The sequence below is a fragment of the Rhynchophorus ferrugineus genome, unplaced genomic scaffold (assembly GCF_030347505.1).
Source record: "Rhynchophorus ferrugineus isolate W39M unplaced genomic scaffold, kcgeb_rfMv2 rfM6, whole genome shotgun sequence".
NCBI classification, from domain to species: domain Eukaryota; kingdom Metazoa; phylum Arthropoda; class Insecta; order Coleoptera; family Curculionidae; genus Rhynchophorus; species Rhynchophorus ferrugineus.
Window position 1 is genome coordinate 2,396,891 of NW_027472585.1, and position 18,511 is coordinate 2,415,401.

Sequence of the window (18,511 nt, forward strand, 5' to 3'; positions counted from 1 at the left end):
AAGACTTCTTTCGCAATCTAGTCTGTTATGTCAAGTGCACATGTTATTAGCAGAATAAGTTATAATCATCCTATATACTTAAATATTATTATAGAAACCAAATAGAAATAATATACGGGTTTCAACTTCCTTTTTATTAACCAGATTTAGCGCCCTTTGATTTCTGGCTCTTTACATATGGATGCAGCGAAGAAAGATGATTTTAACAAGCTACTTTCTTATTGATGCGGTTCTTTGACTAATGTTTGATTTAGTTTGTTAGGAGTACCTAACGTCCTCTTCATTATATCTTTTTGTCTGGAAAATGCTGGAAAAATTCTGAGCACGTCCTAATACCGATCTGATTAAGGGAGTCCGTGTTTTCATGTAAAAATTACAAATTCTCTCGGGGGAGAAAAGTTTTTATGGGAGAACATTTGAAAATTATTTTTCTTTTGCGGATCTTATCACCGCGTGCATACAAAGCTCGCGTTTCCAAGCACGCGAAACGCCCCATTTAGATAGTGCTGATTGCTCGACGTGTATTATTATGCGAACTTAGGTTGTTGAGGTATAAACACAAAACGCAAAATGATATTTGATTATGATATACATGACAGCAGACAGGCCTGGTTCTGGAAGACAACGGACGTCTGGTAACGCTGGAAATGTGGCTTGGTACGCGATAGTGTTGCAGAGTCTCCAGAAACATCAATTCGGAGACGTGGTTTCCCGTTACATATTTTTGCACACAGTTTAAAGCGAATTTTGAAAACTGATTTGAAAATGTTCCCGTACAAAATTCAATTAGTCCAAAAATTGCTACCGAGAGATCCTGATCAACGAATTGAGTACAGAAATATAATCCTAAGGCTGTGGGGTAAAATTGAGGATTTTTTGTCCAAATTGATAACGAGCGATGAAGCCCATTTTCTTCTCAGTGGCCACGTCAATAAACAGAACAGTCTGTTTTGGGGAACACAGAATCCTCAGTTAATTCATTGCATCCACTAAAAACAACTATATGGTGTGGTATTCATGCTGGAACCACCATTGGTCCCTATTTTTTGTGAAAATGACCAAGGTGTTGCAGTTACTGTTACTGCAAAAATGTCTTAAAAGGAGCCGAAAGTTCCATAGCGAAATTGCGGTCACCATTTAGCCGATATCATTTTTCAACCATAACAAAAAAAATGTAAAAACCAAATAAACTTCTTATGAAAAAAACTTACTTATTTTTCCTTTGAGCAAAGTTATAGTCAATCAAAATGGTAGCGGTACTTTTGCCCCACGTTGTATAAATAAAAATCCAGTATTAACCTTAAATATTAACAGTTCATCGTAGAGTGAGATAATTAGATATTATTTTTCAAACATGTTCAGATTTTCTGTTCGTAAAATTATTTACTATCATTAATTTTGTTAATTTGCCACTTTCTCATGATCTTTGTCATGTCAACATACTATAAAATGTAATCTATTTTCTCGAATACTCTTAATCGGCATTTATTTAAGAAATAAAACACGGTAAATCTTTTCTACTGTTTCAATATTTATTAAACCCAATATTACCATTATGAATATTATGAAAACATTTATAGCCTCGGTTCTTTTATACAAGACGCTGCACTGCTCTGCGATAATTTATGGAGCTTTTAGCCTAAATATGCATATTTAATGACCAAAAGTGCTGCACACTTTTATCCCGACTGGAACAGCAGGAGAACAGAAAAATAAAAAAAGCACCTCGTCTGTATATCTTGAGATTATACGCTTTGACCAACGTCGATGTAAAGTACGGTCTCTAATGAGAACTCATCATAATCAGTAGATGTAAGAGAAGTTCATAGTTCTGTAAAGATTTTTAACAGATAAATTAAAAAATACAGGTACATGAACAAATTGTTTTTAGTATTTCTGTTCAGTTAAAAGGCAACAAATGCGTTTCTTTAAAAAATGCAATCACATTAATCTGTCAACAGTGGTGCTATTTAAAGTCAAAGTTTGCAACAGGTTATTATTATTTTATTTATTTTTTCAAAATAACAAACTTAATGTTTCTTCAGATACTTGAATAATGCTTAGTATTGAAATTATCTTATGATATTGTTATGCAATTACTGAAATAAATGACTACACTAGTAATAATTAAATATAATAAAAATTACTAAAGACTTTGTTAGGATTAGAAAAAGGCGGAAGTTTAAACCCAACCCTGTTTATATTATTAATCGGTTTATTAAATTTTTTTGATTATATATAACTTAAAACAGAATTTATCTTCACGCTTGACGAATATTTTTATAGAAAATTCAATAAGTAATTCAGTCCAAATATAAATAATTTCAATATAAATTATTATATAACATTGAAAGTATCACTACGTATGTAAAATTTTATGATGAATATGATGGTGATATTATAATTTTAATATTCTTAACAGCCTGGGAGTTATATTGCAATTTCTGTTTTTTGAGCAAAATTATCTTGTGTTAAATTCAAGCCATATCTTAAATACAAGATGTCTGAAGTAAAAATGAATGATTTTATTGTTTTTCTCATCATAAAATACATATAATATCAACGTACTAATCCTATTAGACAAGAAAATATTTTTGAGGGTTTTTCCGTATATATACTCAGGAAAAATTGCGATTTTGGCCATTTTCAGACATTTCTCTTTAACAGTGTTTAAAATAAAGATGCGTTGATAAAAATCTCTTTATTTATGTAAAATTTTGTTCTGAATTCGATGGTTACCTTAGAAATCTGATATTTTTAATAGCGTCAATGTTTTAGCTAAATTTGTCATATAATAAGTCATATTCCAATAACAAAAAATCAATAAGTTGATGATTCGGAGCAGTATTTGAAATATGATCAAGCGTAATAAACCCGAGTTTTTGCGTCGATATGTGACAATGGATGAAGCATGGCTCCATCATTTCACGTCGAAGTCCAATCGACAGTCACCCGAATGGACTACACACGATGAACCCGCTTCAAACCTTGTAATAATTTTTATTGACTGTTTGAAAGACGAAATCGCCGAAAAACGGTCTCATTTGAAGAAAAAGAAAGTGTTGCTTCACCAAGACAATGCATCGTGTCACAATTCAGTGAAAACGATGGCAAAAATCCATGAATTGGGCTTCGAATTGCTTCCTCATCCACTGTATTCTCCAGATCTGGTCCCCAGGCGACTATTTCCTGTTCTCCGATCTCAAAAGAATGCTCGCTGGGGAAAATTTTTCGTCGAATGAAGAGGTGATCGCCGAAACTTAGGCCTATGACGAATCGTACTACAAAACTGGTATCGAAAAGTTGGAGGGTTGCTATAATCAGTGTATCACCCTTGAACGGAATTATGTTGAATAAGGAAAACTAATTTTGCCAAAAAAAATTGTTTTACTATAGTAGGCCGAAGACTTTTCTATTTACCTGTTAGTAACACTGTTGATTGCAGCTAAGATATTTAGTACGGACTATTTTTCCCACCTGTTTTCACACCAAAAAAAGCTAATATATAAACACTATCCATTTCTACATAAAAACGCAATAAAGCAAGGCTTTGGAATCGATAATGTCATGGAAATGAAGTAAATATAGTTCCGAATATAATAGTTTAGCAGCTTATAAATCGTCGAATAAAACCTCAACCGAAAATTACGAACGGCGGCGAGATTGGAAAAACAAAGCATTTTATAAAACGAACCAGAAAATAACACAAGCACTTATCTGATAAAGGTAATGGCAATGGAGTTCGTGTTTTCACCTGAAAATTGCTAATTTTATATCGAGCAACTTTTTAAAACGCCTTTTCTTCTGAGGATCTTATCATTGGCGTGCATACGGTATAACGGTGGAACACGCCACCAGAAACCATTATTATTTAACTGCGAAATTATTGATTTCTAAAGGTTTTGCTTTTTTTCCAGCGAGATGGGTATCTCGCGAACGCAATAAAAAATCATAATTCTTTAGTTAAACGACCCCAATACTTGTTAGCTACGTATTTATTGTTTATACTGTTTAGAGTATCTTAATCATTTGGGTTTGCTGTAATCTTACTACTTTTATTTGTTTTTATAATATTGCTAATATTGCTAATATATTAAAATTGCTAATAATTAAAAACAAATTTCAGAATTTTAATAGGAATATACAATGTTGGTTCACTCAGTCAGCAATATACATAAAATGATATTGCTAATGATAAAATCTGCAAATTTGCGTCGATTTTAGTCAAACAACTTTTGAAATCAGCAACAGGGCGTTTTTTGCGTAATATTCGTAAATTCAATTCTTGCTTCCAAATCACATCAAATGGTGCAATGAAAAAAAATTGTTCAGAATAAAGATGGTCACAATTCTAAATCAACCTTCAAAATTTAAGGTTATTCGATCAAATTGGTTCTTTGCTTTCAACTCCTAATGTTCATTCAGATTTTTTTTCATTAAATTTTTTTTTTTCACATCTGCTTCATGGGCGACAAGGATCAGCAAATTAACACTCGTTAATTATATATATTTCGAGCAGATGAATGAGTTGCACTACATGATGTCATTTGAATGAAAGAATTTTTTTATTTATTACTAGTCGTTACCGAATAACTTACAATTTGTCTTTGCAGTAACTTAAATCTAGGTATTACTACTGCTATTTTTCTATTAAATACCACTCACTACACTGCACTGCATAATATCAAATGGTTTGATTCTTTGAAAATGTGTCCTGTTCTGGTGTTGTCCAAGAGACCTCAGAATGGGGTCTGTCCTAATGTCTCTTTACAGTACTCTTGATTTCTTGGGTGACAATCGGTATCTAAAGGTCTCGATGTAAGTAATCCGTCCCGTGGTATTTCAGTGCACCTACAATACTTTAAATTTTATTCCAGGAAACTTGTATTCATAATACTTTCGGTGTGTTCATATAGGTTTCAATACTTATTTATTTAACAGTAGTTTATTTATTATGTTCTCATGATTGTGATTTTATTCTAATTAACCAATACAATTTCCTATATTTTAACCTCAGTTATTTTTTTTTAATTTTTTTCATGTTCCTTCCAGCGAAGTTTCCTATCAAGATTCATTTCAAGCTATATGGAATGATTATACGTAAACTGCACATGCACAGATTTACTTCAGGCTTGCTCTTGTTTAACTCTATGCATTATGGCTATAATGTAAGATTTCAATAGCTTAGTGTATGGTTTCGGTAACCTTTTCTATAGCTTACGAACAAGGCCATCATGCCACACTCTAATCAAGGCTTTTTCAACTATATCTGTTATTCTATATACCTGGTCAATCTTCTTGTCAAACCCAAACTGATTTTATGAAAGCTAGAATAAAAACTAATTCTGAATGATTTTCGTTGCTCCATATTTGTTAATATATTCTATCCAAACAAAAGAAACCTATAAATACGAAGAAGTCAGATGTTATGTTTACGTTAATGGCGAATGATGTAATAAGAATTATAATATAAGTGATATACTATAATGAATGATGTTAACAGAGACAGTTAATATATATTTTTAACCGACTGCAAAAAAAGAGGAGGCTCTATGTTGGGATATATATATATATATATATATATATATATATATATATATATATATATATATATATACAAGAAGATATATATATATATATATATATATATATATATATATATACAAAAAATTAATTGAGTTGTTTCACTTAAACGCCCTGATCCATCTTCTGTTGTTGATTTCAAAAGTTGTTTGATTAAAATCGACGCAAATTAGCAGATTGTGGTTTTTAGTATTGATGGTTAGATTTCAGTTGGTCATTATATATACCGATAAGAACAATTCCTAGGAAAAATGAATGAAGATTATACCGAAACATATAAAAATGGAACCAGTGGCACAGTTTCTCTTGTGGGCGTTCAATGGACATAACTACTGCTCGTAAATACGTCATAATAAACTAAATATATGACAAAACTTTCATTAAGATGGATGGATACGTAATCCAGAGGCAAAAGTGCATCGTTAATACATCATACTTTTCTAACCCAATCACTTTATTCAACAAAAAAACATTAGAATTATTTGCTACTCATTTTACTAACATTTTTATAAGAAGTGGACAATTTTCGAATTTGAGATAGTTTGGTAAACTTTAATGATAGGTTTATGCAGAACTTTTATAGCCATGGGTTAGTTAAAAGGGCTTTTACTATCAAACTTGCGTCTATTTACTCAGAAAATGCTAGTTTCTTCTAAGTGGGCTTTTAAGGGCATAGTTAGTGCGTCTTGAAAATTACGTTCGTGCATTTATTCGCTTTTGCTTAACATAACATAGAGCTAGGAGTATTTAATTTAGTTAAAGAATGATTAAGAATTAAACCATTATTTAGTTACTGGTAATAATAGTTCCTTTTATTTCATAAATATTAAATATTGTTATTATTTTTCAAATATTATAATGTAGTAACGTTTGTAATACTAGTTATTCTATTAAATCACTTTTGTTTTTCTTTAATTATATCCACACCTTGCTTACTTTATACTCTTCCATTTTGGTTTTGCTTGATATTTCCTCTTTACTAATAACTTTGTTCTATATCCAGATATTTACCATAATGGCATTTAATTTTCTTATTTTTACACCTTTAACAGATCAATTGAAAAGTCGCCGGCCTATCATAGTTAAACACATTTTTTTGGCAAATTTTTCCCAGCGAGCATTCTCTTGATATCTGAGAAAAGGAAATAGTCGCTGGGGGTCAGATCTGGAGCAGTCTTGGTGAAGCAGCACTTTCTTTTTCTTCAAATGTGGCCATTTTTTCGGCGATTTCGTCCTTCCGACGGTCCATTAACGCTATGTAATAGTCGCTGTTGATGGTCCTTCCTTTTTCAAGGTAGCCAATGAAAATTATTCCATGCGCATCCCAAAATACAGACGCCACAAGCTTGCCTGTCGACTGTTGCGTTTTCCCAGGCTTTGGAGCGGGTTCATCGTGTGCAGTGTAATCGGATGACTGTCGATTATACTACAGAGTGAAATGATTGAGCCATGTTTCATCCATTGTCACATGTCGATGCAAAAACTCGGGTTTATTACGTTTAATTATCTTCAAATACTGCTCCGAATCATCAACTCGTCGTTGTTTTTGGTAAAAAGTGAGCTCGCGCGGCACATACTTTGCACAGAGCTTTCAAATATTGAGTGATATGATATACACGTTCATTGATATCTTTAGAGTGTTTGCTATTTCATTCAATTTCAATTTATGGTCATTCAAAATCATTTTGTGGATTTTTTAAATGTTTTCGTCGGTAACAACCCCATTTTCTGCAATTATTTTATTGTTTCCCTTCAAAAGGCAATAGTTTATCAGCACGTGAAATTCCTTTCTATCCATTTTTTTCACAATAACCAAAGTTGCTTCAGTCAAAATGCTATAATTCACAAACTAGTGATCCGACAGCTGTCAAATTTATACAGGCATCTTTTGAGTGTTAAGGCGAACTAAAAAACATATGGATCTAATTCTAGTAGCGCCACCTATGTGTCAGGCCAGGGATTTTTCAATTTACCTGTTATACAGCTTTTCTTTATCGATACATTTTTTTAAAATATCGATAATTTTTCTGACTGTTGCAAAAAAACATCCCTCAGAATTAATTCATAGAATATTGTATCTTACTAGTAAACATTGACCTAATTAAAATATCTTCTTTATTAATGAGATATATGAATGTTAATTCCATAGATCCGTATCTCAGATTACCCAGACCGATATTCCTTACGGTATAAATTTTAATCAAAATACTTCATACGGATTTTGAACTAACTAAAAGGCACCCGTCGTCTTACGACTTCTCCCTGGGAAGGCATCCACGTTCCTTTATCTTCAAGACGGCCCTTTTACCTTCGTGCCATTCCAAGAATGTAGCTCGAGACTAAATACAGGCTCGTATCCGTGAAATTAGCCAAAACCGAGCGCACACCCTAATTAGCAGTGGGATATTTGCCCGTTCGCCCGTTATTTGCCGCATTATTGAGTAAAAGGGGGTCAAATTTAGCTTAGGTTCGGGCGGCGCGCGAGTCGTAACTCTGGCGGAAAGTTGGCACCCCCCGTGGGACATAAATAGAGGCCCCGTCCGAATTCGGGCACGTCACCCACCCCGCCCTGCTTTTGTTCTATTCTAAAAAGTTTCGGCATCAATCTTGCCGTAAGCGATCGTTATTTGCGCAAATGGATTCTGTTGGTGCATCACTTAATTTGTTACTGTCCATTCTACACTACACTTACTTAACACTTTTTTGTACACATTTTATATTAAAGAAGAATAACACAACAGATCAATTGAAAAGTCCCCGGCCTACCATAGTAAAACACATTTTTTTTGCAAAATTATTTCTATTTATTTAACGTAATTCCCTTCAAGGGTGATAGACTGATTATAGCGACCCTCCAACTTTTCGATACCATTTTTGTAGTACGCTTTGTCTTTTGCTTCAAAACAGGCCTCAGTTTCAGCGATCACCTCTTCATTCGACGAAAATCTCTTCCCAGCGAGCATAATTTTGAGATCTGAGAACAGGAAATAGTCGCTGGGAGCTAGATCTGGAGAATACGGAGGATGAGGAAGCAATTCGTTAACAACACCATCAGTTTGGTAAATGATATAATTGTGTACAAATGTTAGATAGAGTGGAAATTAATAGATTACTTATTTCACTTGAATGAAACTTCCTGAATATAATATCGTTCAATGCTGCCAATTTCTAAGACAAGGTGATGACATTAGAAACAATAAAAGTGAGTATATAATTAATATATGATAACTGTAAGAAATGTTACTGTAGAGTGTAAAAGATATAACAGGTCAATTGAAAGGTCCCCAGCCTAACACATAGATGGCGCTACTACAATTAAATCCCTATGTTTTTTAGTTAGCCCGAACCCTCAAAAGATACGTGTATAAATTTGACAGCTGTCGGATGATTACTTTGTGAATTATAGCATTTTGACTGAAGCAATTGTGAAAAAAATGGATAAAAAAGAATTTCGCGTGATGATAAAATATTGATTTTTAAAGGAAAAAAATACAGTTGAAGCAAGCTTGATGCCGAGTTTCCGAATACTACTCCAGGAAAATCAATCTTCAAGGATTGGTATGCTAAGTTTAGACGTGGTGAAATGTGCACCGAAGACGGTGAACGCACTGGACGCCCAAAACAGTTTGTTACCGACGAAAACATTTAAAAAATCCACAAAATGATTTTGAACAACCGTAAATTGAAATTGAATGCTGCTATTTCATATACTCTAAAGATATCAACTGAACGTGTACATCATATCATTCACGAATATTTGGGTATGGAAAGATCTATACAAAGTGGATGAAGCGCGAGCTCACTTTTGACCAAAAACAACGACGAGTTGATGATTCGGAGCAGCGTTTGACGATGATCAAGCGCAATAAACCCGAGTGTTTGGGTCATCCGTGTTGACTGCATACGATGAATACGTTCCAAAGCGTAGGAAAACGCAACAGTCGCCTGGCAAGGTTATGGCGTCTGTATTTTGGGATGCGCACGGAATAATTTTCATTGATTACCTTGAAGAAGGTAGCACCATCAACAGCGACTATTAAATAGCGTTATTTGACAATTTGAAGGACGAAATCGCCGAAAAACGACCGCATTTGAAGAAAAAGAAAGTGCTGTTTCACCAAGACAATGCATCGTGTCACAAGTCAGTGAAAACTGTGGCAAAAATCCATGAATTGGGCTTCGAATTGCTTCCTCATCCACCGTATTCTCCATATCTGGCCCCCAGCGACTATTTCCTGATCTCAGATCTCAAAAGAATGCTCACTGGGAAGAAATTTTCGTCGAATGAAGAGGTCACCCTTGAAGGGAATTATGTTGCATAAATAGAACTAATTTTGCCAAAAAATGTGTTTTGCTACGGTAGGCCGGGGACTTTTAAATTGACCTGTTAAATTATCGAACAGCAAACCATAAAAAATAAAAACATCCAGATGAGCTGCGCCGGCAAAGGGACAAGAGCACTGAAAAACCCCTTCGACCTTGAAGAAGGGCACCGACTCTCGTGTTATCCCGGTCCCCTCTTCTTCCCCCCATTATTCCGATGCTCGGCCGATAAAGCTTTATGCCGCCGAAAAGGCAAATTATATCCTGGGAAAAACGCATGAAAGGAAAAGTTTATAAGTCAGTGGATTGTAAAGGAGCGAACTTAATTTGACGACGAGACGGACGATTCGAGAGGTTCCCCCTATTGTTTCGTTGGCGCGCGAGATAAGACTGATTAGCGTTAAAAAATCGGTTTTATTGCGCCATATTTTTTCACTCTTCTGCCCCCACGTTTGTTTTAGCTATGTGAATAAGTCTCGGCACGAACACCAGGAATAATAATGATATAATAATGCTCTTATCATAACTATCAATGGCAATAATATAAGAAGAAGTGTTGGGAACTATCGACTAAAATCGACTATCGACTGTTTCGTAATTGACTACTTTTTACTATCGACTGTCTCAGTCGCTATTTTCTGTCCGACTGATTTTGTTACTTTTTACTATCGACTGTTTCAGTCGCTATTTTCTGTCCGACCGATTTTGTTACTTTTTACTATCGACTGTTTCAGTCGCTATTTTCTGTCCGACTGATTTTGTTACTTTTTACTATCGACTGTTTCAGTCGTGTACTTTTAGTTACTATTTTTGGTTCTACTAGTTTCATTCGACTGATTTTTAACGTTCTGGCTCTGTCGTCCTAGCCGCGACCTTGACAAAAATGTATCCAATTTATGCTTACATAGGATTTATATATAATATATATAGTTTTATGATTTTTTTGATAGTTTGCTTATAAATAACAATATATTGTATATTAATATTGCAGCATTTTGGAACGATATTTTTCAAGATTGTTAATGTAATATTCTTTTCTTTTTCTTTTCCTTTTCTTTTTTAAAGTTAGTACGTGAAGGACTATGTACATCTGCGTCTTGCTTATACTACCGTTGGAAAATATAAGATTATATTAATATAATAAAATTAACTGTTCCAAGCAATTATCTCTCTCTTTTCCTCTCTCATAATTTATACCATAAAGGTTTCGGTCATCTTCGTCTGACATATAATTACTTATAGTAATTACTATTTTCAGTCACTAGTTTTTTAACTACCGACTGTTTCGACTGTTTTGCGAGTATCGACTGTTTTTAGTCGATAGTTCCCGCTAATAATAAGTGACTGTTTCGAGATAGGGGTTTCCGAAAAAATGTTTCGCTACGTCTAATATTTTAATGAGATTGCAATCGCCCATTCAAGTAATTTGATTGGTCAATTGGGTTAAATCTCCATTATAGGCACCTGTAAAGAAAACATTTTGCTGTGAAGGCATTTGATTGGCTCTATGATACATTTTGACACGCAGTTGCGGTACGTGACATTCCTGACGTCAGATTTCCAAATCATCTTGTAAAGTAGTCGCATTTACCTTCATATTCGCGACATTGTTCATGTTGAACACATTGTAATTTTGTACTCAAGCCAATATTAATTATCACGTATTTGCCAACAGCAAGGTGAAAAATGGGTTAACTTTCTAAATAAACAGTATATGTTTATATATGTACAAAAGCCCTACGTATATAATTAAATACGTACAGGTAAAAACAATGCTGAATCACACACCATATAGATTCACCTTAATCCAGATAATTTGGAATTTTTTACCTGACATATCTTTGACATTTTTAAAAAATAGAAGTCGGAATGTGCCATATAAATGAAATTAAACAACGAAATGTCTTTGTGGTTCTCAGCATAGCGATTTAAATAAGTAATACGTTCAAAGTAGGTCACATCTAGATGTTGGACATCGCGAAACATAAGTGACGTATGCGAATTGGGAGCATTCAGTAAATTTTATTAATTTCAATCATATTTTTGGTGTTGTGTTGCAGCTGTGGTAGAGCTGCTTCTATTATAAAAAAAAACAGATAACATTAATGTGTTTACAAACTATATCTTTGATATTATAAATTATTTAGCTTTGTAATTGAATGTATGACGTTTGCATTCGTTTCCATATTACCCATGATGATTTGTGTATGTGAAAATGAGTTTATTTCGGCATCATTTTCGAACCTGACGTGTATTGCCTCACGATATTAATTACATACACAAGGACAGAAGAATTGTAATATATATATATATATATATATATATATATATATATATATATATATACATATATATATATATATATATATATATATATATATATATATACATATATATATATATATATATATATATATATACATATATATATATATATATATATATACCTATATATATATATATATATATATATATATATATATATACATATATATTCTAATTCTAAACCTGTGTTCATTATAACAGGTCAGTTGAAAATTCCTCGACCTGACCCATAGGTGGCGCTACTAGAATTATATGTTTTTTATGTTTTGTTATTGTGAAAAAAATGGATAAAAGGGAATTTCGCGTGTTGATAAAATATTGATTTTTGAAGGGAAAAATACAGTTGAAGCAAAAACTTGGCTTCCGGACACTGCCCCAATAAAATCAACCATCAAGGGTTGGTATGCTAAGTTTAGACGTGGTGAAATGACCACCGAAGACGGTGAATGCAGTGGACGCCCAAAAGAGGTTGTTACCGACGAAAACATTTTAAAAATCCACAAAATGATTTTGAACGACCGTAAATTGAAATTCAATGAAATAGCAGACACTCTAAAGATATCAACTAAACGTATACATCATATCATTCACGAATATTTGAGTATGAGAAAGCTCTGTGTAAAGTGGGTGCCGCGCAAGCTCACTTTTGACCAAAAACAACGACGGGTTGATGATTCGGAGCAATGTTTGAAGATGATCAAGCGAAATAAACCCAATTTTTTGGTCGATATGTGACAATGGATGAAACATATGATATCATTTCACTTCGAAGTCCAATCCACAGTAATCCGTGTGGACTGCACATGATGAATCCGCTGCAGAGCGTGGGAAAACGCAAAAGTCGGCTGGCAAGGTTATGGCGCCTGGGATGTGCATGGAATAATTTTCATTGACTACCTTGAAAGAGGAAGGACCATCAACAGCGACTATTACATAGCGTTATTGAACCATCTGAAGGACGAAATCGCCGAAAAAACGACCGCATTTGAAGAAAAAGAAAGTGCTGCTTCACCAAGACAATGAACTGAAAACTGACAAGAAACTGAGGCCAATTTTGAAGCAAAGGGCAAATCGTACTACCAAAAAGGTATCGAAAAGTTGGAGGATCGCTATAATCAGTGTATCACCCTTGAAGGAAATTATGTTGAATAAAAAAACTAAGTTTGTGCCAAAAAAATGTGTTTTACTATGGTAGGCCGGGGACTTTTCAATTGACCTGTTATTAATCTGAATTATTTTTTTAATAGTTGAATAACCAAATACCGACAGCAACAAAAATATTTCATATTAGTTTCCAGGAACACCCTCCAAAACAAAATTCCTCGTAGTAAGCGTAGAGGAAACACACCCTAAACTTTACGGACCATTCAATATGGTGAACAATATGGAGTAAAAGTATCACACGTCGATAACTCATTATTAACGTGACCTTATTCGACGAAACGAAACTCCTTGCAAGTTATTAATTATTAACGACACAAAGGGAGGATTTTTATTAAATTAGAATGTATTGCCGGAGACCGCTTTCATCGCGGAAAATTAGATTACGTTCCACTAATAATACAGGCGGTTTAGATGTTTATCCAGCTGACTGAGGAGTCGGGGTAGTTGGAGAGGTTATATGATTAAACGGTTATGGAGGATATTAACCCGTAGGGGATGATAATTGAACATGCAAAAATAATTCGTTTTTCGACGACCAATTTAATGTTATTTCGTAAAGGTCGTTCCAACATTGTTAGGTATATATATATATATATATATATATATATATATATATATATATATATATATATATATCTTGTTTTGCTTTAGTTGATCCTCGTGATCCATAGTTTTTGAGTATCGGTAATAAATTGAATACTATCCCCTTATTAATATAACAAAACAAACAATAAAATATGGATAACTTACCCGGCGTCTTGAGCTTCATGCGCTCTGATTATTGAAAGCAGATTATTATTTTGTAGGAAGTCGCAACAGGCAGTGTAGCTGAAAAGAAACAGATTGGACGTAATTTCAGTGCTGTCATTTGAAGCCCACGATCAGTTTACCTGTAAAAATATGAGCAGCCTCTGACAGAATTGTGTGAAAAGTGCTCAGCGTTGCTCTCGTTGCCGAAATCTTCGAGTGGATCCGACCAGAGAAGGTCGCACATGGGACCAAAGGCGGGAGGTTCTTTAAATCGATCTAACTGCAATTAAAAACAGATATTAATATAAGATAAATTGTAAAAAAATTGTGTAAAATGTACGTTGGCAAACAATTAAGGACTAGTGATTATTTTCCTCTTTTTGATGAAAACGGAGACTTCAAATGTCGCATTGAGAGATGGGCAAAATACATAGAATGAAGTGGCGTGGTAGTCAGTGAATATTTTTCATTGTTAGTCACAATACGCCAGAGAAAACTATAAGATATGTAGATGAGATATTATAATTGGTGAAGAAACAAGATACAAAGTATCATAATCATTTATGCAAGAAACCGTTTAAGTAAAACACAACTTAATTAGCTACATAAACTGATTATTCCAAACATACAATCGACCGGATTACACTTTGTAACTAATCAAACGGTACACCCGTCCGTATCACTCAGATTTCCAATTCGGAAACCATCCGACTAGCGCATTATATGGGGAAGAATTATGCATGTAACTTAATTAAATCCGCAACAATGTTTCCCCCCATTAATTGACCTGTAATCGTCCCGGAACTCGAAGCTCGAGGTCGTATTCTCGTATCCCGATTCCTTTCGGCCAATTTGGATATGATTTAGATAGTTTCACTTCGTAATTGTTCAAATATCTTCGGTCGATCTCGGGTTATTATCTAGATATTATCTGTAATAGACTTTAATATGATTTAGTTTAAGTGAGGTTCTCCAACTATATGATTAGATGCTACTTTATTATATAATTTTAATTAATAAATAATTAAGATACTATTAGAGTGAGTAGAACTGATTGTAACAGGTCGACACATATCAAACTATAATTGAAAAGTCCCCGACGTACCATAGTTGGCTCTGGCAGACGCCGCTGTCAGTTCCATTTTGATCAACAAATTAACGTAGCCACTGAGAAGAAAATGGGCTTCCTCGCTCATTATCAATTTAGACGAAAAATCTTCAATTTCACCAGACCGCCTTAGGATTGCATTACTGTACTGAACTCGTCGATCAGGATCTTTCGGTAGCAATTTTTGGACTAACTAAATTTTGTATGAGAACACTTTCAAATCAGTTTTCAAAATTCGCCTTAAACTGCATGCAAAAATGTGTAACTGGCAACCACATATCAGAATTCATGTTTCTGGAGACTTTGGAACACTATCGGGCACCAGAGCCACATTTTCAGCATTACGAGACGTGCGTTGTCCTCTAGAACGAGCCCTGTCTGCTGTCGTACCGTACTAACGAAAATTCGCTTGTAAACGATAAACTGTGATTTTGTGACGCACTGGACGATTAGAATTTTTTTGACGCAATTTCTGCTGAGTGGCATTAATGGGACGATTATTTTCAATAAATATTGTCAAAATTTCTGCTTGTTCTTAGGGCGTAGAGCGTGTATTTATCCATAATAAAATATGGACGTCTACACAACACAATGATTAAAGCGAAAGTGATCTAAACGTCACATAACCAAGATGACAAGCCATCAAAATGGTAGCGGGACTTTTGTCCCGCCTTAAACTAATTTAGATTTGTCTTGTCGTTGATTTTGTTGTTAAAAAGTGTATTAATAGTTTGTCTGCGAAGCCTTTATTAAAAAACGTTAAAAACTTCATGGTTACGTCATATACAAATATTGCGGATATCGCCGAATCAATTTTATAGCGATCAATTATCGATATTTACGGTTCCATTCGGCAACGGGAACGTCAGTATCGATACTTCGGCGCTCGGTATAAAATTTTAATTATGCTAATGCAACAGCGAACCGTTTTATGACACACTAAAAACTTTAGGGCTTAATTTTCGGAATGTGAAAATACTTTTGTCACCTCAGCCTTCGAGCCAGCAGCGCACGTAAAATGGTAAATAAAATTTCCTCGAGCTTCCTGGAAACCCCATAAAGTTGAGAGTCGCGGGGAATATGAAATGAGGCATTTTTTTCTTATAATAGATAGTGCGATTTACTCAATGAACGGTATAGTATATCATTTGGGAAAGAGTTTTATTAACAAAAACTATTGATTTACTTTAAAAATTATATTATTTACGGAAAGACGAGGCGATTTTTTTAATTATTACTTTTAGTAGTTCCATAATCTTCCCAGAAGGCAACAAGTACTTGTTACGTTTATATTATATATGCATGGCATGTAGAAACTCACTTCATTAAGTGATCTCTTGTACAATATACAATTTTAATTAACTAGTCTTATTTTAAAGCTTATTCTAAAGTCTATATATGTCCAATAATCAGATTGGATAATGCTGGAAGTTTTAGTCTACGCACTTTATTGCCACTTCAAATATTTAGCTGATTAGCGAGTGCATTGGGATGCACTGATACTCTTTCGAAGTACTTCGCACAAACAAGTTGAGTTACACTCGTTGTTGGTTCTAGAGGAATATCGCGTTGTATCACTTCATTTGAATCATGGTACGGAGCATCGACAATGGTTATTATTTTGGAACCATTGTATCTAATGATAACTGCCTATAGTATATCCAAAGTACCAGCGAACTGATGTCATCAAGATGTATAATGTATTGCCTACTGTAATTTGTAAATAACAGAAAATATTTTCCTACTCATTTTATTGCAGTCGAAAAGAGGTACAAAATGTTTGAACTAAGTAACCGTATAAACTGTAGTAACTGAATGAACCTGACAAAGTCGTTTGGTTGTCATATATATTCAAAACATTAGTGATAAGGTTATAAACCGGTAAACGTTGTTTTAAAGCTTTGACTGTTTTAATAAATTTCAAATAGCTACTTAATTTTTGTGATTACTCTGGAATCATTAAAATTCATCCATTCATTCATTGGGGCAAGGTAATGCCTCGGCAACTCTCTAGAAGCGTTAGTTTATAGAATAATTTTTCTGTTCTTAGTTTTTCGATCTTTTTTCGTTTAAATATTTTCTCTTCGTAGAGCTATGTTTATCTTCGTTGGGTTCTTGAAAGAACCTAACAATGTTGGAGCGACCTTTATGAAATAACATTAAATTGGTTGTCGAAAAACGAATTATTTTTGCATGTTCAATTATCATCCCCTACGGGTTAATATCCTCCATAACCGTTTAATCATATAACCTCTCCAACTACCCCGACTCCTCAGTCAGCTGGATAAACATCTAAACCGCCTGTATTATTAGTGGAACGTAATCTAATTTTCCGCGATGAAAGCGGTCTCCGGCAATACATTCTAATTTAATAAAAATCCTCCCTTTGTGTCGTTAATAATTAATAACTTGCAAGGAGTTTCGTTTCGTCGAATAAGGTCACGTTAATAATGAGTTATCGACGTGTGATACTTTTACTCCATATTGTTCACCATATTGAATGGTCCGGAAAGTTTAGGGTGTGTTTCCTCTACGCTTACTACGAGGAATTTTGTTTTGGAGGGTGTTCCTGGAAACTAATATGAAGTCTTTTTGTTGCTGTCGGTATTTGGTTATTCAACTATTAAAAAAATTATTCAGATTAATAACAGGTCAATTGAAAAGTCCCCGGCCTACCATAGTAAAACACATTTTTTTGGCACAAACTTAGTTTTTTTTATTCAACATAATTCCCTTCAAGGGTGATACATTGATTATAGCGATCCTCCAACTTTTCGATACCATTTTTGTAGTACGATTTGTCCTTTGCTTCAAAATTGGCCTCAATTTCTTGTCAGTTTTCAGTTCATTGTCTTGGTGAAGCAGCACTTTCTTTTTCTTCAAATGCGGTCGTTTTTTCGGCGATTTCGCCCTGCAGATGGTCCAATAACGCTATGTAATAGTCGCTGTTGATGGTCCTTCCTCTTTCAAGGTAGTCAATGAAAATTATTCCATGCGCATCCCAAACTACAGGCGCCATAACCTTGCCAGCCGACTGTTGCGTTTTCCCACGGTCTGGAGCGGATTCATCATGTGCAGTCCACTCGCATGACTGTAGATTGGACTTCGGAGTGAAATGATATCATATGTTTCATCCATTGTGACATATCGACGCAAAAACTTGGGTTTATTTCACTTGATTATCTTCAAACACTGCTCCGAATCATCAGCCCGTCGTTGTTTTTGGTCAAAAGTGAGCTTGCGCGGCACCCACTTTAC

The 18,511-nt window shown here is 34.3% G+C and overlaps 1 protein-coding gene across 5 annotated transcripts in view; it reads right to left on the reverse strand.

The window, feature by feature from the left end:
- Positions 1-18,511, reverse strand: part of LOC143198754 (serine/threonine-protein phosphatase 2B catalytic subunit 3) — a 252,955-nt gene that overhangs the window by 51,811 nt on the left and 182,633 nt on the right. For all 5 annotated transcript variants that reach the window (XM_076408226.1, XM_076408225.1, XM_076408224.1 and 2 more), the window contains exons 6-7: positions 14,286-14,425; positions 14,146-14,223 (exon numbers count right to left, since the gene is read on the reverse strand). In XM_076408226.1, coding sequence (XP_076264341.1) covers positions 14,146-14,223; positions 14,286-14,425 — 218 coding nt within the window. The remainder of the gene's footprint in view (positions 1-14,145; positions 14,224-14,285; positions 14,426-18,511) is intronic.